The sequence below is a fragment of the Protobothrops mucrosquamatus genome, unplaced genomic scaffold (assembly GCF_001527695.2).
Source record: "Protobothrops mucrosquamatus isolate PMUCROS unplaced genomic scaffold, P.Mucros_1.0 scaffold3, whole genome shotgun sequence".
Lineage (NCBI taxonomy): Eukaryota > Metazoa > Chordata > Lepidosauria > Squamata > Viperidae > Protobothrops > Protobothrops mucrosquamatus.
The window spans coordinates 2,106,288-2,128,591 of NW_015386390.1; the positions used below are offsets into that span (position 1 = coordinate 2,106,288).

At 41.7% G+C, this 22,304-nt stretch overlaps 2 protein-coding genes across 2 annotated transcripts; one reads left to right on the forward strand and one right to left on the reverse strand.

The window, feature by feature from the left end:
- Positions 1-201: 201 nt before the first annotated feature.
- Positions 202-6,066, forward strand: MRPS18C (mitochondrial ribosomal protein S18C). The gene is made up of 6 exons (XM_015832389.1): positions 202-360; positions 2,325-2,386; positions 2,874-2,957; positions 5,451-5,508; positions 5,776-5,835; positions 5,916-6,066. The coding sequence occupies exons 1-6, from the start codon at positions 261-263 to the stop codon at positions 5,990-5,992; spliced, it is 441 nt and encodes a 146-aa protein (XP_015687875.1). The 5' UTR covers positions 202-260; the 3' UTR covers positions 5,993-6,066.
- Positions 6,067-7,007: 941 nt separating this feature from the next.
- Positions 7,008-20,884, reverse strand: ABRAXAS1 (abraxas 1, BRCA1 A complex subunit). Its single transcript, XM_015832390.1, has 9 exons — positions 20,798-20,884; positions 18,453-18,543; positions 17,528-17,564; positions 16,697-16,763; positions 15,084-15,277; positions 13,061-13,180; positions 12,427-12,511; positions 11,026-11,137; positions 7,008-7,572 (listed from the first exon to the last, which is right to left on the reverse strand). The coding sequence occupies exons 1-9, from the start codon at positions 20,882-20,884 to the stop codon at positions 7,187-7,189; spliced, it is 1,179 nt and encodes a 392-aa protein (XP_015687876.1). The 3' UTR covers positions 7,008-7,186.
- Between the last annotated feature and the right edge of the window lie 1,420 nt (positions 20,885-22,304).

Consider the following 22,304-nt stretch of genomic DNA (forward strand, 5'->3'; position numbering starts at 1 on the left):
TTGGATTCGAAAAAAAAATAGAACTGGCATGAATCACGTGCTGTTATGACGAAAGACTGCCGGATTGGTTGAGCGGAAGATACTTCCTTGAGAGGATTGGCTAGCCGCTAATGAACTCTATTGGCCGTTGGAGCAACCGCAGTTGAGGCGCGAAAGCTTTTTTTTTTTCCTTTTCTGTAAGCCGGACGTGTTGTGAGAGGGACTTGATTGGACGTTACTTTCCTATCCGGTCTGAACCGGAAGTTTGTAAGGGGGAAAAGATGGCTGCCGTGGTAGGCTTGGTTTCTTCTCCCAAAATTTCGGGAAGGTTTTATTATCTCTTCGCTGCTGTAAGAAACGGAACCTGTGCGCCTGGCCTGGGTAAGCGAACAGCAACCCTGTGGAACCTGCGAGGAAAGATAATGATAATCTTTTCCATGTGATTGGGCTATTAATTTAGGATAGAATAGAACAGGGGTCTTCAAACTTGGTCCTTTTATGACTTGTGGACTTCAACTCCCAGAATTCCTCAGCCAGCGTGCCTGGCTGAGGAATTCTGGGAGTTGAAGTCCACATGTCATAAAAGGGCCAAGTTTGAAGACTCCTGGAATAGAATAACGAAAGAATTCAGGCATTTGAGCAAAGAGATGGGAGTTGTTTCAGACGCTCATCCCTTCTGATGTGGTTGCCCACCTATCGGGACCCTTGCCCATCAAAACGAGAGCACCTTAACAACGGAATTGTCTCCAGAGAAGCATAACCAGCCCCCACATTAGAATAGTTTCGGCGCCACCTTTCTATTTTCTCAGGGTTTTTAATTGGCCTTATTATTACAGGTAGTCCTCGACTTACAACAGTTCATTTAGTGACTGTTCAAAGTTACAACGGCACAGAAAAAAGTAACATGATCGTTTTTCACTCTTACGATCATTGCAGCGTCCCCATGGTCACATGATCCTAATTCAGAGGCTTGGCCACTGACTCATATTTATGATGGTTAGAGTATCCTGGGATCATATGATCAGCTTTTGCAACCTTCTGAGAAGCAAAGTTGATGGGGAATCCAGATTCACTTAACAATCATGTTACTAACTTAACAAATGCAATAATTCATTTAACAACTGTGGCAAGAAAAGTCATAAAATGGAGCAAACTCATTTAACAAATGTTTCACTTAGCAATATAAATTTTAGGCTCAATTGTGGGCGTAACCTGAGGACTACCTGTATTTTGAATGACCACCTTGGCTGCTGTCATTTTCATTTTGTGTTATATTTAATTTTAGTGCAAAGTCTATCTTTTTATTGAAAACTGCCCAGAGATCTTAGGCTATTGGGCAGTTTAAAATAAAAAAAATGAAATAATAAATACTTACAGATACTGTACGTAAAAAAGGGCCATATATGAATTTTGGGAATTAATGCATCAAAATGTTTACTTGTTATAATTACCTAGTTTGGATGTTATGAGCCTTTGCAGGAGGTATATCTTGGAATAGAATAATAAAATAGCTTTTGTTGTTAATGGGCTTTGTAAATATGATCCACTATGCAGTTCACAGTATACTTTTTTCTCTATCCCTCCACAGCTTTCTTTTTTTTACATGATGTACCTTGGACTGATCCAGAAGTGCTGTTCTTATGTTCTTTCGCATACTACAGCAAACGAGATTATTTTTCAACTATATTGTTTCAGTTATGCATTTTTAAATGGCTACTACAACACAGTCATTAATTTGTCCATGAAAGCTATTAGTCAATAACTTTTTTGGAAGCCTAATATGAAGTAAACAGTTTCTGCTGCTATTTTTGGAGGAACAGACATGCCTAATATTGAAACGTAAGCTTTACAAAATCTTAGGCTAGTTTTTAAAAGTTGCCTTCTGACTATCAGCTTGACTGAGGAGAATTAGATCACACTCTATGAGCTTGGCTTCTGTAGTGGAGACAGTTATCAGTACTTCCTCCACCAGTCTGTATCTTTTTAATAATGTTTCTGGAGAGAATTTCTCCCAATATGGCTGGGAGCAGAGCAAGCCAGACCTTCTCTGGTAGACTTCTTACTTATTTGCAGGCTTTTCTTCCACTAGCTTGCATGGGATTCCTTTTTGTTTAGGATAGCTATCCATATGATTAAATGCAAGCCTGAGCTGTCAGCATTTTTGCTAGTTTCAAATACATCATTCATGTGTCCATCTCAGTTTTTTTTTATATTGATGACAAGTTTGTATTTTTGCAGAAGGTCAAAAAGGAAAGAAATCTCCAGGAAATCAGAGCCATTTCTGTTGTTCTTTATTTGGCTGATTAGTATATTTTAACAGTTTGTACATTTGTATTTCTTTTCAGGTAGATCATGGAAACGAGAGAGTAGTTCATATAGTGAACAGGAATCCACCCAAGCAGATATGGTAAGATACTACTACAACATACTTAAACTCCATGTATTGTTAAATATTTGATACAGAATGTCAGAATATAGTGAATACAGTAAAGTGCTTGTCATATATGTGTTATTAATTTTTTTAAAAAAGAAATCTGGTTGCACTTTCCATAACTCATAGGGACCAATATAAAATATCTACAAATAGAATGGGGATATGTTTCTAATTTCTTCCAGTAAAATTGTGAAAAGTTGATCCTAAATTTAAAGGGATATTGTAGATTAACCCCTTTGAAAAAGGGCATATAGGACATTATAGTTACACCAGTTTGCAACCTCAATATTGTGTCATTGTAGCCAATCTAAATAAAAGTAGTTTTAGCCCTCTTGTGGATTTCCTGGTCTGGTCCATCTAGTGTGGCTGACATAGTTTGGGCAAAAGGATACCTTTCTTGCTGAAGGACTTCAGAATAGGAAGAGCTGAAAGAAAAATACTAAAATTTCTGTCATTTCAGCCTGTATCGATAGAAAATCCCTACAAGGAGCCTCCTAAAAAGTGTGTCTTATGTGGTGTAACCATTGACTACAAGAATATACAGGTAAATTAATAAGTATTTTAGTTTGATGTTGTGTATACAGTAGTGGCCAAAATTGTGGAAACCTTTTGGGAAAAGTGTACATTTGAGGTTTGATAGTTAATAACACCACTTTTTTGGGAGTAGTACCATAAAATTATATATCAATGGAAAGATAATTTAATTAAGAATGTAATGCAACATAGTTTGTTCAATTATCTGTACTGTATTCTATGAAAAGTTATAGCCAAATAACCAGAAAAAGGAAGTACAACTTGCTTAGGTTGATATCAGGTAGCTTTCCTTTCATCTGATTGTAGCCAATGAGCATGAGTGTTTAGAGAGCCAGTCAGGTGTCATCTTGTTCTGGCAATGAGCCAATCAGATCACAGTAGGATTCAGTTATTGATGTCATGTATTGAAGCTGAGAAACTTGGTGGAAACTTAACCAAAGGTGGCATTTCTACTGTACATTTTCCCCAAAAGGTTTCCACAATTTTGGTCACTACCGCATTATAGGAAACAGCAAAAACATTTTTAAGATTAGGTTGGCCTAGATACCAGGAGAATGGGAGTTCTAGACCTCCAGTAGGAATGAAAGCTGGCTGGGTGATGGTGGGCCAGTCACTTTCTCTCTTCTGGACCCACCAGCCGAAATTACCTGGTCAATGGGATCCACAGCATACCCCTTCTGCTGGTGTGGGTATGATAGGCTAATTCGGGGTAGGCAACCTTGGCTCTTTTATGACTCGTGGACTTCAACTCCCAGAATTCCTGAGCCAGCCATGCTGAGGGGAAAGGGAGAGTTTCCAAGCTGAGCCATGCTGCTCAGGAATTCTGGGAGTTGAAGTCCACGAGTCATAAAAGAGCCAAGGTTGCCTACCCCGCATCAGGATGAGTTGGTTTCTCAGGTAACCTGGATCCATACCATGAAGAGCTTTCAAAGTGACAGCCAACATCGTGAATTGGCAAGCTGTTCAGCTCACAAAACAATGGTAACAGAGGCCATTGTAGGGCCCCCCCAAACCGTCCATGCAGCTGTGTTCTGCACCAGCTGAAGCTTCTGGATACTCTTTATGTTTTATTTGTTTTTACTCAGGAGGTGCCTTGTTTTCTCTTGTCTGTTTTTAATTCTTTTAATTTAGTATCATATTTTGTAAGCAGCCCAAGGTGTGCTGCAGTGGGCATAATAAATTTAAATAATTAAAAAAACCCTATTTAAATCTATGTACAAGTGAGAAATGAAGACAGGCCAATCATGTATTGTTTTAGCATAACAAATGCAGGCAGGCCTTGCTTAACAACCAATTCCTTGGTGAACAATTGAACTTACGACCGATCTCCCCAGTTACTTATAACTTGTTTTTTGAAGCTCCAACAACTGCACATGCTTATGCACACCCCTCAGTCACATGAATACAATTTTCTACAGTTTTTGCCAGTTTTTTTCTGGCAAAAATTGCCCATTGGTGAAAGTTTGCTTAACAACCACAGCATTCACTTAATGACTGCTGCTAAAAAGGACATAGTATCGAGTGCAGTCATGTGGTGACCCACTTAGTAACTGCCATAGCTCAATTATTGTACTTTGAGGGCTACCTATAGTATAACATATTTCTTGCTGGCTAGATGTAGCTACTCTGAAGGCTTATAGCAGTGTATACACACTTTCTTACTACTAAGAATTAACTTGACAATTTTTGCTTAATCACAAAATTAGGGTTAAAAAGGATGGAATACGTGACTCTGCTCCCACTTTTGTATCTAGTTTGATATGCTGCATTTTACCCACCAGAGATCTCTACGCTACACTCTACCCCAGGGTTCCAAATTAAACTACATATTTTAATTACACTGGTAAAAAGTTATTGTGTATACCAGGGGTAGGCAACCTTGGCTCTTTTATGACTCGTGGACTTCAACTCCCAGAATTCCTGAGCCAGCCATGCTGAGGGGAAAGGAAGAGGTTTCCAAGCTGAGCCATGCTGGCTCAGGAATTCTGGGAGTTGAAGTCCATGAGTCATAAAACAGCTAAGGTTGCCTACCCCTGGTGTATACCATGGGCAGACAAAGTAACAAAGACACATCACTAGAAGCTAAAATCACAAGACTACGTCTGATTTACTTTGGCCACATCGTGCATGCAAATTCATTGGAGAAGACAGTGATGCTAGGAATGATTAGTGGAACAAGGAAGGGCCAGCAAAGAACACACTGGCTTGATAACATCGAACCTGATAGAGGAACATCCAACAACTGAAAGGAGCTGTGCTTGAGATGGTAGCATGGAGAGGGCTTGCCTGTAAAGTTGCCAAGTCGGACACAACTAAATGGTTAAAACAACCAAAAGTTATGGTTTTAGATTTTCGAATAAAATATTATGAATTTACACCAACACAGTCCTTTTGTTTAAATAAGTATGAAATATTGTCCAATCGCAAATATTTGCTAACAAAGGTATTAATTTTATTTAATTTTTACTGCTTTGAAGATTTAACCAACTTATTTCTCCAACAGCTTTTATCACAGTTTATTTCTCCATACACCGGTCACATACATGGTCAACATATAACAGGTATGTACAAAAAATACTTATAGCAGAATTTTATCTACTCATATCCAGATTCAATAGTGAAATATTGTTCAGTACTTATAATGTAAGAATTTTAAATAGTTGACACCCATTTTGAGTTATACCGGCCCAAGTACCTGCTTTGTAAAGCAAGGAAGCAGAAAAAAGTTACTTAAAATAATTTTTATTTTTGAAACAAAGGCTCAAAGGAAATTGAGCAATTAGTATTATTGGAATAATTTTTGAAATGACTATTTGTTTGCTTCTTAGGCTTATGTACAAAGAAACAAAAAGAAATAGCAAAAGCCATTAAAAGAGCCCATCGCATGGGTAAGTATTATAAAATAGTCATACATTTGGATAATTTATAAAAAATATTTTGTTTGTAAAACTCAATTATTCTGTTACAGGATTTATGTCGGTTATGCATAAGGACCCAGTGTTTCGCAACGACCCCAAATTATGTAATATTAAATATCCAGAATAAATTGTATCAATCATGGTTAACCTATTTTTGTAACTATGTTTATTATTAGAATGTTAATAAACAAGCTATCAATATGTCCATGAGAAGCCTATTATTTCATATTGTATAGTGAGTACAAAACGAATTGTATCCTCAAATGTAGCATTATAAGGAGAAAGATGTGTCTCTATAGTGAATATGATTGCTTCAACCTATATGGCAGTGATGGCGAACCTTTTAGAGACTGAGTGCCCAAAAACCGCCTCCCGTCCTTGCTCCGCCCTGCCCGCTGGGCCATTCACCACCTCCATGGCCCACCACACATCACCCAGGCAGCCCAGCAGCGCCTTCTGCCCGTGCCCCGCAGCATCTGCGCGCGACAGGGCGCAAGGGAAGAGTCTTGTCCTCGCTGCCCGGCCACCATGTCCTTGGCTGCGCTGCTTCCTGTGGGCCGTGCCTGGGGATGACTCTCCAAGGAGGATGCTGGAGAGGGGGCCATGGGAGAAGGCGGGGCTGGGGCAACGGTGCACGTGCCCACAGAGAGGGCTCCAAGTGCCGCCTCTGGCACGTGTGCCATAGGTTCGCCACCACTGCTATATGAGGTCTTTTGAACAACAGCTGTTGCTTCATATGCAGGATAGAAAGTCAACCTTTTCACCTAAGGATACTGTAATCCTACTTTAAATTAGCATCACTGGGACTCATTCCTCTCAAATTCAATTTTACTTACACATTTTAGCTCTAATACGTAACAAGGCTGTAAAAATTCTGAGTATTGAAACAGAATGGAAAGTGATAATTGGGAATGGAATTCTTAGGTTGTTCTTTTTCACTGCAGTGTTTTGATTCTAGGGCCAAGGCTTCACTTCAGAGCCAGCTTTGATATTTAAAGAAAGTACCATTGCATTCTTAATATTATTCTTATTAAAAACAACAGATAGGTTCTTTGACTTTGCTGTTTTCTGCTGTACTCTTTAAGAGAGTAAAAAATGTAAGATTTAGTGAGGAAAAGCAATCTGAAACTTATTCCAGGTTGTAAGAATGATGCCAGTTTAAAAGGGCGATGTTTTATTTCCAAAACGTTGACTCAAGTATTCCATGTATTAATGAAGTGTGCTAATAACATAAGTAGCAGCAATGAGGTGAGAATAACAACAACAACAAAAACTCTTTGTCACTGGAAGGGATTCAAGAGTTGAAGACAGTGTACGCCCATCAGGGGGTCACATCTTCAGTTGCTTTGGTGTTACTCGTAACGTTTAATTCTTGGTCGTTACTTTCCTGGTCCTCCTGAAATAGTTTTTGATTAAGGTAGAAAGACCGCAGTCTTTTGCATGTCTTTGGCCCGCTTGTGTTCACAATAGCTTTTCGCTTCGTTGCCTGCCTCGTGTCTGCTTCAGGGAAATTGCTTTCTTTGATCATTAAAGTTAACTGGTCCGTGATTTTGATGTTGTGGTCAGCTGTGCATTCCTGCTTAGAAATCTGCCTTCCTTTTAAAGTAACCATGCTTGTCTGCAGCCCAGAATTTGGGAAAAAGTGCTGCATAGCTTGACAGAGAAAAATATTCTCGTTTGGCTCCTCTGAGTAATTTCTATCTTTTTCTAAGAGGAAAAGAGAAAGGAAAAAGTCAGATTAGAGGATATTTTCATTATATGGAAAGGCTGAATCTATTAATTGAAAAGCAGCATTTTTTCCCCCTTATAGTGAAACAGTTTATTACATGCCCAAATAACAATATAGGGTATATCGTACCAAGGAACTGGATTTCAGATAAAGCTAATTTTTATTTAGTGAGGATGTAGCAGGAATTACAAAGGGTCACCCCTCTCCTTATCTTTTTCCTACTGGAATAGTTAGTTTCCTTACTAGTTGGCAAGACAGGAATTATAATTTGAATTTAGTTTGTTCAACAATTGACTACAATTTTAAAATGCTCTAGAGCAGGGGGTCCCCAACCTATGGTCCACGGCCCAGTACCAGGCAGTGGCCTGTTGGCCACTGGGCTGCAGGAATAGCTGGCGAGCCCTCCCACTTGTGGTAGTGTTGCTGCATGGGTGCCAATGGCCCCATTTGCGCATGCGTGGGGGTGCTAGCACCCCCACCAGTGTCACACGATCCTAGCGGCCTGTTTGGGCATGCGCATGTTTGGGCATGCGCAGCCCATTTACGCAAGTGCGCCGCCGCAGGCACACGCAGCTCGCTTGTGCATGTGTGCACACTAGGGTTGCTGCCGTGCACACGCCCATTTGTGTGTGCAGGCATGCGGGCCACATGCGTGCACATTGCTCCTCTCCTTCTGGGCTGCCAAGCTGGAAAGGTTGGGTAACTCTACTCTAGAGATTGCCCAACCAATCTCAACATTTAAAAATTTTTTTGTACTTTCCTTAAACTAGATTTTATTTTAAATCACTTTTCTGATTACATGTAATAAGTAACTAATTTTTAAAGAATGAAATCTTGTTTTATTTTTCTGCCTGGCTATATGTTACAGCAGCTACAGTATATACCAGGCCACCCCTTGGTTCCTTTACATTGTTTGTGATATATATACATATATATGCACACAGAAACCCATTTATCATTTATAAAATCCTTTATTATTGGATAAAAAGTGAAGACCATTGTTTTTGCCTTTTTGTAACATATAAACCCCTTGTAAAATATAAATGGGTGCTTGTGACAGCTCCAGGACGCACCTATTAAATGCCAAGTTTGAACCATGGATGGAGATGGATAAATTAAATGGAAATTATGGCATGCACCGTGATCCTCTCTACTGTATAAGCCACCTTTTTCTAGTTACAGATAGTCCTCAACTTATAGTCAATCTCTTAGTGTCAGTTCAGTTACAACAGACCTCCACAAAGGTACTTATAACCTGGCTCAGAAGCTCTGCCTCCTGTGGTCACATCACAATATTTTGGTTGCTTGGCAACTAGCCTGAATTGATGGCCAATTGAAGCGTGCTGTGGTCTTGTGACCATGATTTACGATGCTTTAGCTCAAAACCGGCTTTTATTTCCAGGTTTTGGCAAAAATGCTCCATAGTGAACAATAGGTTTGCTTAAATATCTGGATGCAGTGGCACAGTGGTTCGAATGCAGTAGTGCAGGGGTCCTCAACCTTGGCAACTTGAAGACTTGTGGACTTTAACTCCCAGAATTCCTCAGCCAGCAAAGCTGGCTGAGGAATTCTGGGAATTGAAGTCCACAAGTCTTCAAGTTGCCAAGGTTGAGGACCCCTGCAGTAGTGGAAGCTAATTCTGCTGGCGAGTTTGATCCTGTCTGTCTCAAGGTTGACTCCACCTTCCATCCTTCCGAGTCAATAAAATGAGGACCCAGATTGTTGGAGGGCAATATGTCGACACCGTAAACTGCTTAGAGAGGGCTGTAAAGCACTATGAAGCCGTATATAAGTCTGAAGTGCTATTTGCTATGGGTCGTTTGCTTAACGAGTACTGCAAAAAATGGTCCAGTCACGTGATGGCCCGCTTTACGGCTATCATGACTTATTTCTCTAACAGGCAAGCTTCATTACAGTTGTAAGCTGAGGATTACCTGCACTCTCTTGGGCAGCTGTTTGGCAAAACGGCTGGGGCATAACTAGTGAGCAGGTAAAGGAATATGGGAAAGGGCGGGTTATCGTCTGATCCCAATGCTCATGCAAGGAATCAACAATAAAATGTTGCAGCAAGCAAGTTCAGAAACACGAAGCATTTGTGGCTGACTATATTAAAGGTTTGTCTGTGCTCTAGCCCAGACATGTCAAACACAAGGCCAAGGGCCAGTTGCGGCCCGCAAAGTGGTTTCATGTGGCCCGCGAAGCCATCCTGGAAACAGTGAGGGAACGGCCTCCGCTACCTTGGCCCTGGTCCAGGCCGGCTGGGAGCCAATGTACAATTTTGTGGTGTCCATCTATGCTGAAACGCATTCAGTCTTAGCTCCACAAGGCCGTCTGGAAACAGCGAGGAACCAGCCCCTGCCACGTCGGCTCCGCCCCCTGGGTGCGTGCTGGGGAGGTTTCACACTTTGTGAGGAATGAAGAAATGGACCATGCCTTGGCGCTTGCCCCGGTCCCACCCCCTTCTGCCAGAGACCCTCAGATCTGTCCCATTCCTGCCCAGGCCCCCACAGGGACCCTTGGCGCGAACAATGTAGAGTTGGCCATGCTCACCCAGTAGGCCACACCCACTCCATCCACGCTCACCCAGTAGGCCGCACCCACCCTGGCCACACACCCCCGCGCCCCCAAGGGCAACCGCAATGCTGATGCGCCCCTCAATGAAATTGAGTTTGATACCCCTGCTCTAGCCATTCTCTATGTTCACTTACCAATTCCACTTTTCTTGTGAAAACAAACGTGAGAAAATGGCACAGAACTTTCTCGAATTTAAGTTATTTTGCCAGATAACCTACAACAATGAACCTTTATAACAGTGGTATATGCAGCGTCCGAATGCTTAAAAACAAAACCTACTGGATCTCGACATATATGCCACAAAGAAGAGGGAGTCACGTTATTAGCCAAAGCACCAGAAGGAAGGACAAGAAACAATGGTTGGAAATTGATCAAAGAGAGAAGCAACCTGGAATTAAGGAGAAACTTCCTGACAGTGAGGACAATTAACCAGTGGAACAGCCTGCCTCCAGAAATCATGGGCGCTCCATTACTGGAGATTTTCAAGAAGAGACTTGACATTCACCTGTCTGAAACGGCTTGAGCAGGGGGCTGGACTAGAAGACCTCCAAGGTCCCTTCCAGCTCTATTCTATATATATATATGAACCAGCTTACTAAACTGGTTATTTTCGCAAACAAATGGATATCTTTGTAAGTGCTTTATTTAACACCAATGAACAATTTTCAAAATTACAGCTTCTCCATGTTTTGTTAAGGAAAAATAAGGGCGATAACTACACAGGTCTTTTATAGCAAAACCAATAAAGAACGTAATAACGATGAATTAAGAGAATTCTTCTCTATACAATCAATTTGTAATATGTTTTAAAGGCCTGAAGGCACAATAAGCTTTTTTTTTTTTTTAGGCACAATTACCTGTAGTTTTCTTTTGTTCTTTTTTGCTTCTTATTTCTTGCCTCAGCTGATCTATTTGTGATAACAGATTTTCTACTGATTTTTCACTATCCACTACTTTACTGCACAGATTCTAGAAGAGAAAAAGAACACTTCTGTGGAATGCAAGGTTTTTTTTGTCAGCAATCAAACATTTTTAAGCATCACTTTCTAGTTCCACATTACCCTAATTCCTATATTCTTCATAGGAATGCGCAATCTTTAGCCTGGAGGCTGCATAACTACCGTGTTTCCCCAAAAGTAAACCCGCCCCCGAAAGTAAGCCCCAGCTGATTTTTTTTGGGGGGGGGTGGACCTAATATAAGCCCTCCCCCGAAAGTAAGCCCTACTTAAGGACCTGCATGGACGGCCTCTGTGATGAGGAGAAGCTGATGGGGGAGGGGGGATCCGGTATACCAGTTCCTTACCTCCGCCTGGCTTGTTCCGCAGCCTCATGGCAGTGGCATTGGGCGCGATGCGCGAGGTGGCAAATGGCCGATTTTGGCGCGATGTGGCCATTTGCCGCCTCACGTGTCGCACCCAATGCCGCTGCCATGAGGCCCCGGAACAAGCCAGGCGGGAGGTAAGGAACTGGTATACCAGTTTCTTATCGCCACCTGGCTTGTTCCGTGGCCTCATAGCAGCAGCCAGGAGGCGGTAAACGGCCGGTTTCGGCATGATGCGGCTGTTTGCCGCCTCGCATATTGTGCCAATGCCGCTGCAATGTGGCTTGGCCGAAAGCGGTCGTGGAACAAGTGGGGCAAGTTCCCCCCTCACCTGCCCATTCAGCTACAGCTTTGGTGGCTGTAGAGAAGAGAACTTTGCAGTTCTGCCTACAGAGCCACCAAAACAGCAGGTGGAGCATCGGAGGCTCGGGGAGGGAGGATGCTGAAGTGGGCGGTCGGGCCATTGGCAAGAGCAATGCGTCTCAGTGGAAAGGGGCCTCGGAACAAGTGGGGCAGGTAAGGAAAGAAATCCTCGCTCCTCCCCAGAAATTGCCTTACTTTCCTTACCTGACTCCCAGCCCCATGCCGTTTCTCCTTTGCGATCCGCCGCTGCAGCGTGCAAAAAAACAAAGGTTTTTTTGGGGGAAAAAAGGTGAATCAATTCCAACTTCACAATCTTTTGCGAGAAATTGGAATTGATTGATTGACCTTTCCCCCCCCCAAAAAAAACTTTGTGTCCTTGCACGTGGTGGCGGCGGATTGTGAAGGAGAAACGGCACGGGGCTCGGAGTCAGGTAAGGAAAGAAAGTCAATTTCTGGGGGGAGCGAGGATTTCTTTCCTTACCTGCCTCACTTATTTACTTGAGATGCATTAACAATTGTCTTTCAAATTTTCTACTGCTACTTAAAAGTTACAAAATAGGTATTCACAACTTACCTTTAGTTCTGTCTGCAAAGTAGAATACATTTCATTAATCTTATGAACCTCTTTTAGAGACCCATCTTCATTAAAGAATTCTGACCTTTGATACAAAAAAAAACCCACCTCCTTAGCATGTACTATTTTCAGAAAATACAGTACTGAAATGTAGATATTTCAAAATGTAATCATAAGATTTACAAACCCTTAATTCCAGCAATCTTAACCACTTTATCTGTGTTTTAAACTCAAGTATTCAATGTACTAGAAATGAGTTTACAGCAAAACTGCTGAGAAAAGAACAAAAAGTTGGACACTGAAGTTAGAATATAAAAACAGCAATTGGGATGTTTTCATGCTCCAGTACCAAAAGCCACTGAGCTGAGAAATAAAACTGAAAAATCAAGGCAAGATAAAGGATTGTTAAGTATTTTATGTATTTTTAGAATATTGTGAAGGGAAGCACAGCTGAAACTCTGAACAGTTTTTTTCTCACATAGCACGGATGTTTTAGAATATTTTGACCAAATCCCACTGAGGATACGGGCAATATGGAACATACATTTTCTTTAAGCTACCCAAGTCTGAAATCAACCTAAAGAATAACTGAGAATGCCATACTGTAAAAAATAGGAGAGGGCTGTTTTCCTACCTGTGTTCTGCGATCACTTTATAAAGGCCCGAAGAGATGCAGGAACCAGACACAGTTCGATAACCTTGCTGTTCTGCCATTCCTAGATTGGCTACAACTACGGGCACTCTCTGAAAAAGTCTACAGAAAACCCAAATATATCATTAGAGATACTGGAGGTTTTATTCGTTTTTTTCTGTTGCAGATGACAAATGTGCCATTTTGCTATTTATCTTCAAGGACAACGGGAGTTTAAAGGAAGAGTAGGTTGACATGTGAGATGCAGCTTGTGCAGACAGTCCTCAACTTACCACAGTTCATTTAGTGACCGTTCAAAGTTGCAACGGCGCTGAAAAAAGTGACTTATGACCGTTTTTCACACTTAATGACCATTGCAGCATCTCCATGGTCACATGATTTATATTGGGATGCTTGAAAACTGACTCACGTTTATGACAGTTGCAGTGTCCCCGAGTCATGGGATCCCCTTTTGCCACTTTCTGACAAGCAAAGTCAGTGGAGAAACCAGATTCACTTAACAACCATGTTACTAATTTAACAAGTGCATTGATTCAGTTAACAAATGTGCCAAATAAAATGGGACAAAACTCATTTCACAAATTTCTCACTTAGCAACATAAATTTTGGACTCAATTGTGGTCATAAGTCAAGGACTACCTGTCCAGATAAAATGGTCAGGGACTGGAGGAGAGGGGAAATGTAATCTGATATTATAGACCGGGGGGGGGGGGGATCTCCAAACCAACTTAAAACAAGTGTGGACTTCAATTCACAGAATTCCTCAGCCAGCCGTGCTGGCTGGGGAATTTTGGGAAAGTCCACAAGTCTTAAAAAGTTGCCAAGTTTGGAGACCCCTGTTATAGGCAGATAAAATAACTTTTAGGCTTTATTTCATCATTTTACAATTTTAATTTTTGTAAGAATCAGTTGATTAGTGTTGCCAGAGATGATAAAAGTAAAATACGAAATTTTAACTGAAATGAATAATTTTCATTGTAATAGGACAGTGATGGTGAACCTTTCAGAGACCGAGTGCCCCAAAACTGGCCCCTCCCCAACCCTTGCCGTGCCCCCACTCCGCCCCACCATCCTGCACCCTGCCTGCCCGCAGGGCCACTCATTGCCTCCAGGGCCCACCACAGATCACCCAGGCAGCCTAGCAGCGCCATGGTGGCCACGCACTCTGCCCGCACCCTGCAGCATCAATTGTGCGCGATGGGGCGTGAGGGCAGAGTCTTGTCTACACTGCCTGGCTGCCATGTCCTTAGCTGCGCTGCTCTGCGTGGGCCACGCTCAGGGGCGACTCCTCCAGGGGGGCTGCTGGTGAGGAGGGGGTCGTGGGGGGAGGTGAGCAATGGCATGTGTACCCACAGAGACGGCTCCGAGTGCCGCCTCTGGCACCCATGCCATAGGTTCGCCACCACTGTAATAGGGTGTCTTTCTAATTTCAAACAGGGAATTCATAGAGAGAATCTAAAGTTATCCTGGAGGGGGGTGGATGAGCTTTGCCTTCAAGTCAGCGTTGATTTTTAATGACTGCCTGGACAAGTCTGTCCAGTTTTTTTGGTAGAAGTGTTCTGCCCTTGTTTTCTTCCTAGGGCTGAGAGAGAGTGACTGGCCCAAGATCATCCACCTGGCTTTATGCCTAAGGAAGGATGAAAACTCACACTCTCTCCGTTTCTAACTTGGTGCCTGCACTGATCTGGTTCTCTTACCTTGAGTTACACAGTATTAATCCCAGATCATGCTATTGTAGCGGTCCCCAACCTTCTGGCTTTATGGACCGGTGGGGGGGGAGAAGAGGGGATGGTTCCATGTGAGCAGGTGAGCATGTGTGTGCATGCTCACCCAAGCAGACCTGTGCTCACACGCCGTTTCCGTGGCCTTATTCCGAATAGGCCACATTATTGGGCTGCAGTCCGAGGGTTGGGGACCCGTGTGCTATTGCACTGGAACATGTTATTTCTGACCGGAATGAATATGTAATTGAATGAAAAGAAATCGTGCAAGATTTGTTACTTACCCTTCTTGTGGCTTATGTAAGGCATATTCAAGTTTGTAAGTGGATGAACTTGAAGAGGTTACGTTGGAAGTGAGTAACAGGAACACAAGACCCTGGTTTGATAAGTGTGACTGTAAGTGCTGGTGAAGAAGCTGTTCTCTAAACGTCATTGTCTGATCAGTATTACGTCTGAGCTTGTACCAGCCTATCACATTCTGAAAAACAAAAGGGCATTCTTTAAAAAAAGCTACACAGAAATGTGTTATTACTTTCAAAGTGAACATGAAGCAAAAGAACCACAATTAACATTTTAACCCATGAGTCAGCACAAGAACTAATAATACAGCTGGGATAAATGAATACCAGTAATTATATCTACCATAATCTTTCAAAGAAATTCACAAAAGTTACTGGCTCTAAAAATGTACTAATTTGTCTAGTTGGCTATTTATATTTTGCAATTGAGTATGTATGTACGGTATATATATCTGTCTGCTTTCTTTCAATCTATTTATATGGCTGCTCATCTTTCAACAGCGACTCTGCATCTTACCTACAATCTTAAAAACTGAAAATGCAAAATAAACAAGAGATTAAAAAACACGGCTAATGGCTAATAAGTTTCAAAACAATTTGTTGCATCATATAAGGAACTGACTCACATTTAGCCCCAGCTTTTATGCCTGCCTTTATTTTAAGCCTGGTTATAATTTATAATTATTTTCAACAATACTTATTTCAAGGTCAGCATTTTCCTTTTATACATATACATTTTAACTTAAATTCTAACTTAAGAATGCTAAAAAACAAAAATTATACACATACACACGACAAAAAATCAGCCAAAGGAATATAATGGTAATGGGTGACAAGAAGCTTGTAAAAGTATAAAGTACACTTCTAAAGAGTACATTTCTTAGTCAGTGTTAATTCAGAAGTACCAGTAGTTAAATATAGGTAGTTGTTGTCTTGCAACAGTTTGTTTAATGACTGTTTGAAGTTACGATGGCACTGGAAAAAGTGACTTATGACTGTTTTTCACACTTACAACCATTGCAGTATCCCCAACGTCACATGAATAAAATTCAGACACTTGTCCATCGACTCATATTTATGACGGTCGCAGTGTCCCGGGGTCACATGATCCCCTTTTGCGACCTTCTGACAAGCAAACTCAACGGGGAAGCCAGATTCATTTAACAACCGTGTTACTAACTTAACCACTGCCGTGGTTTGCTTAACAAGTGTGACGAGAAAGATCATAAAATGGGGCAAAACTCACTTAGCAACTCTCTTACCTACCAATAGAAATTTTAGGCTCCATTGTGGTCGTAAGTTGAAGATTATCAGCATGCTCCATTCCATAATCAAAGTACAAAAATTCTGACAACAGTGTCCAATATAATTCCCTTTGAGGAAATTTGTACAAAGAGACCCATTATCTGAATTTTTAGGGAGATATATCTGGGAACAAGACCCACTGACCTTGCTGAGACAACGTTACTTATCAACTCCTAATCGAACCACATCAATCAATCATGCTATGGAGAACTGGGGATGTCTAAATAAAATTGTTTTTGAATACGTTAATAAATACAAAATACCTTTTTGTATTAAATCTAAATACAAAATACCTTTTTGCACCCTGACAATATTTTCTTCAGTGTTGGTTTATTCAGTTCTCCAGCTGCGTTGTAAAAGCTAAAAATGATGAAATAGAAACACTGAATTAAATATATTTGCAGTCAGTATTTTTTTAGCAAATGTTTGTTTCTAGTCATTTTTTCCCCCTGAGACTTCCATAGGAAATCAAAAATAAAAATAAGTACAGAAATCAAACGTTTTGGCCTTGGGAAGTAGACAAGAATCATAAATCATAAATGTTCCTTTTCCCTACAAAATTATTGAATTACAGTTATGTTCTGTGACAGTAAAATGTTAGCTATATGCATGTTTTTTGTATGGTTGATTTGCAGGGAGATAAGGGCCAATATCATAAAATAACCACTGTCACTCTGTTTAATGTGGTTGAAAAATAATAAATTGGCTATTGGCTGCATTCTAAATAGTTTTATAGAACCTGTGGGTATACGCTTGGAATACCATATTAATCACAGCAAGGGGAAAGTTAATTTAAAATGTAAGATTAAGATGATTTTGCAAATTAAATGGAACTCACTTCCACATAGAACTCACATTACTCTCAGTCAAGTTTATATTGGAATAATCTACAAGATTGCAGTTTCCAGTTTTCTTTCTTGACAATTCTGTTCTTAGGATCCCATTACATGGATATGAAGCGCTCAGTGCAAACAGATGCTGCCCTTTAATTTTTCCGTGAACTTTTTGAGACTATTCTGCAGATGTGATTCTAATTCACAATCACAGCTAATTCTACCCTCCTGCACTTTTTAAATGTGCCATCTTATGTTTTATAAAAAGATGAACAATTTTTTTTTACCTACCTGAAGAGTTGATAACATGGAATGTGCTTTTGTATATCTGAAATAAAGTAACATATTACGTATATTACCTGTTCCAGAAAGTGTAATGTAGACATGCTTCTGTTATGTTCTTAAATTATTTAAAATAAAAGTTCTGTATGATTCATACATTGTTCATTACATGGCTTTTTGCATTATAATTATGTGAGATTTGTAAATCTTGGAAAAATCATTTAATTCAGTATTTCATGGAACACCTTTCGGTTTTTCTACTAAAAATGCAGATGAGCTAAAATTCGTATTGTCAAGAGGTTTTGGAAGGATAACATGTGGCCGGATTTTTGGAACATTAGAATTAATTTCAAAAATTAATGATAATCTCCATTTATGGGGATGGTGGCAAATTTAAAGACTTGGACAGTTTTTCATAGCGTAGAACAAATCCATTTATATCCTTCCTTTTATAGTTCTTACAAAGCAGGGAAATTAAAGACCTTTTGGAATAATTTCAGAAATAGGAGGAAGATATAGGAAATTATATGTGATGGGAAATATTATTGTGATCCATTTTGTTCCTTCTGAAAGCTATAGTAAAAATAGCACATATTCCCATTTTATTGGTACTATATATAGATTGTATGGTCTTAGAAATCTAAGGCGGCAGATGGTGGAGGTAGAGGGAAACTTTGCAAAACTTATTCAGGTGCGCAAAATCTTTCATTCACATGTTAAATAAATATTGCATCTGAGCTATGCCTTCTGCCCTAAGAAAAATGGACCCTTTGAAGCTTGCAACAGTGGTGTTTCAAGCTAAAGATTACACCAAAATGCTGGAAACTAGTTTTTGCACTTTGAAATCAGGTGTTCCCCAAAGTTTTATGCCTGAAATTATTCAAAAGGAAATTATTTTGCACTCCGATATTTCGTAAATTGGTGTACAACTTACCAATTGTATACACAACCTCGACATCATCCATCTGAGAGTCGGTAATGCTGTTTTTGGCTTCACCTTTTACATCTCCAAGCAGAAAACCTTCCTTTATGAGCAAAAGGGAAATGTGTGTCAAACCAAGACCGTATTAAGAAATCCCAAGATTCAAATTCAAATGTAAACCTTGATTTTTAAAAAAAAAAAAATGCTGAAAAGACAACTTAAAAGACAGTGATCTGTGATAGAATAGCAGGCTGCTAACTTTCAAAAAAGATGGCACATACTTTTTTCCTAAGCGTCTTGCTCTCTCTTTTACTTCATTTTTATTCCTCTTGACATGAAATAAAATTGGAAGCAAGGGTTAAACTATTTCATCCATGTATAGGCTTGAGAGCCAAGCAATTGAAATGAGGATTCACTAACAGATTTTGGTTAATAATTTTAATATTTTTTAGAAAGGAAACATTGTTTATTTAATACGGAAAAATACATATGTATTATTCAATATGAACAAACAATTCATTTAAAGCAATAAGGTTCAGAAACAAATGCCCAGTCATCAAATATAAATTCTTAATCCTACCCAATATTTGAAAGTCTCCTTCATGCAGATGTAATATTTATCACAGGTACAGACCAGTTGCTTAGCAACAGTTTGAAGTTATGAGGTACCCCCAAAAGCTAGTTATGACAGATTTCTAACAGCTGTGCACCTTTGAAGTCAAATTACTACATTTTGGGTGCTTGGCAACTAATTCACCTTTATCATTTTTATTTATTTCTTGACAGTGTCCAGTTTTTTCAGCCAGTTTTCAGGAAAAAAAAAAAGCCCATTAATACATTGATTCACTAAACAACTACTTCAAAAAAGTCATAAAATCAGGTCTGGTCATGTAAGTGACTGTCATAATTTAGGATGGAAATTCTAACTGGGTTCCATTCAATTACAAATCAAGGGCTATTCGTATTCAGAATCAGTCAAACTACTTACATCATTTTCATGAGGCAGTCTATAAGGGGGCTGCAGTAATGTAAGATGAAAAGCAAAAGAAGTATTTTAACTTTTGCAAACTAACCAGTGGGTGATACCTGACAGTGTGTTCCTTATAATCTCACTTGGTAATATTTCAGTGTTCCTTATAATCTCACTTGGTAATATTTCAGAGTCAAAGCATCCTGTCTACAGTCTTCCCTGCCAGCCTTTCTGGGTAGATCAACTATAAATGCCTAACACTTTAATTCATTCTATTTTCTTTTACATTCCCCCAATTTATAGGATAGGATCATCCACATTTATTCTTCAGCTCTGTGTAAATCAAACTTTTAGGAGGTGGGGGATGAGTGATGCATACAGGGCCACAGCTAGGAAAGCCGGGGACTCACCGAAGCCTCGGTATTGCATTGCATTGCTTCCTGCAAAGTTACGGAAGTCAACAAGTCAATGAAACAAACTGGAGTCTGCCTCTTCAGTCGGAAGAGTTTACGCTGGCAGAGGCTGTACACTTGAGCTTTTGAGGAGAGGGAAATTCAAAATAATACTGCATCCAGCAGCTGCAGAAAACAGAGCAAGCCAACTTTGCTCACAACGGGAGATCTTAATATTAACATGGATGCCACGTGCAGGCACGAATCAATCCACCTCAGATTGGAAACAGCCGCGCAAGGTTTTCCTAAGGCGGTGCGCGCATTCAATTTTTGCAACAAATCCCGGGTCTGTTTGCAGCAACTCTTGGGCTCTGCTCTGTGCCTGGAGCCAAAGCTCCTAGGCGTTTGAAAAAAGCACCTTTTCAGAAAACTCTTAGGATTCCCAGCCCAGGGCGGCCAAGCCTTAAGCAACTACTGTACTATAGTGGAGCATCGAGGATCTTGGATTAAACACCAGGCAGATCCCAGTTCAAATTAAGACTCAACCTTGATTGCACTAGGCGCGCTTCTTCCCACCTACAGCGCAGGGTTGTTGTGGGAACCCATAGTAGGAAAGAACCGTCTGGCGTTCCTGGAGGAAAGAGACGGCTGAACTCCGCCATTTCCCCCCCACTCCAATCCAAAATCAACACTTTGGGGAAATGCCGGCGGGGTATCGGGAGCAGCCCCATCCGGCTCCAGGCGAAATGAAACTGAAACTAAGCCTCGCCACCCGAAGAAGACACGAGCGCGCTCCCTGTTTGAAAGGTGTCCGGTTCCCTTTTTGGCATCCGGATCACGGTTGCGTCTCCCCCCCCCCCAAAAAAAAAACAACAACAACCGCGCGGCGAACCAGGTTCAATCCAGGGCGCAGTGGGACCCCGGACCGCGATTTGAGGCGTCGGCGCGGGCAGGGAAACCTCTCCAAAGCGCAGCGCGGGGGGCGCTTTACGTACCGAATCTGAGTCGGTGCTGAAGTGGTGGAAAGCGAGGGCGCCGAAGAGGAAGCCCGGCAGCAGCGCCGTCGTGCTCTCCCCCTCCATCCCCAGCGGGGCGCCTTCCCCGGGGTCTCTCCGACGGCTGGGCTGGCGCGACGGAGGAGGAGGACGACGACGACGACGGCCCCGCTGGGAGGAAGGACGGAGCAACAATGGCCGCGCCCGGCCCGCCAGCGAGGAGGCGAGCGCGCAGAGACCTCTAGCGCCCAGAGGGAGCGCGGCACTGCGCCCCGCCGCCTTTGCGCGCCGGTGGGGAGGAAGGCGCCGCTGGCCCTCCGCGCCCCGGTTCGCGCTTGGTCCGCGGCCCCCGATTTTGCATCCACCGCGGGAGACCCCGCTTCGACCCCGTTCTTGGTTCGGCTGCGCTAAGGCAGCCCCGCCAACCCACGGTTAGCCGGGAAAAACCACCCTTCTCTGGGTCTACATCCACGGAACGGTAGACCTTGATGGAAAAAAAAGAACCATCGTGGTTTGGCGCGCGGAGCCGTGAAGGAGGCAAGTTATGAGGACGAGGGGGCGCGAGCAAGAATAATTTTAAGGGAGGCAAGGAGGAACGAAGGACAGGTGGTCCTCGACTTGCAGCCGTTCGTTTAGTGACCAGTCGTTTAGTGACCACTGAAAAAGGATCTATGATCGTTTTTCACACTTAACGACCATTGCAGCCTCCCCATAGTCAGGTGTTCAAAATTCGGATGCTTGGCAACTGGCTCATATTTATGACTATTAGTGTCCTGGGGTCATATAATCCCCTTTTGCGACCTTCTGACAAGCAAAGTCAGTGGGGAAGCCAGATTCACTTAACAACCGTGTTACTAACTTAAAACTGCAATGATTCACATAACAACTGTGCCAAGAAAGGTCGTAAAATGGGGCAAAACTGACATAAACGTTTCACTTAGCAACATAAATTTGGGGCTCAATTGTGTTCGTAGCTCAAGGACTATTAATATTCATCGGGTTTTAAAGCATGTTATTTATCAGGCCGCTGTTTAATGGGCCTTCCCTCCTTCCCCAAGAAAAATCAGCTGAGGGTCTTTATTTATTTTAATCCCAACTTTATTATTTTAAAAAATAACTTAAGGTAATGAATATACCAAATACTCCTTCCTGCTCCTGTTTTCCACAGAACAACAACCATGTGAGGTAGGTTGGGCTGAGAGAAAGTGACTGGCCCAAGGTCACTCAGCCAGCAGGACTAAAACTCACTTTCTTCTAGTTTCTAACTTAGGTTTTGTATCCCTGTTCTATATTTTGTATCCCTGTTCTATACCCTTCCAAGACCGAGTGGCTGTGGTTGCCAGCGCCTCGGCATAGTCAGCTGACACCATCGCTGACTATAGGGGGCGAAACTTTGGCCCCCTCGGAGAGGGCGCGCAACTTGGGAGTCCTCCTGGATTCGCGGCTGGCACTGGATGACCATTTGTCGGCCGTGACCAGGGGGGCGTTTTATCAGGTTCGCCTGATC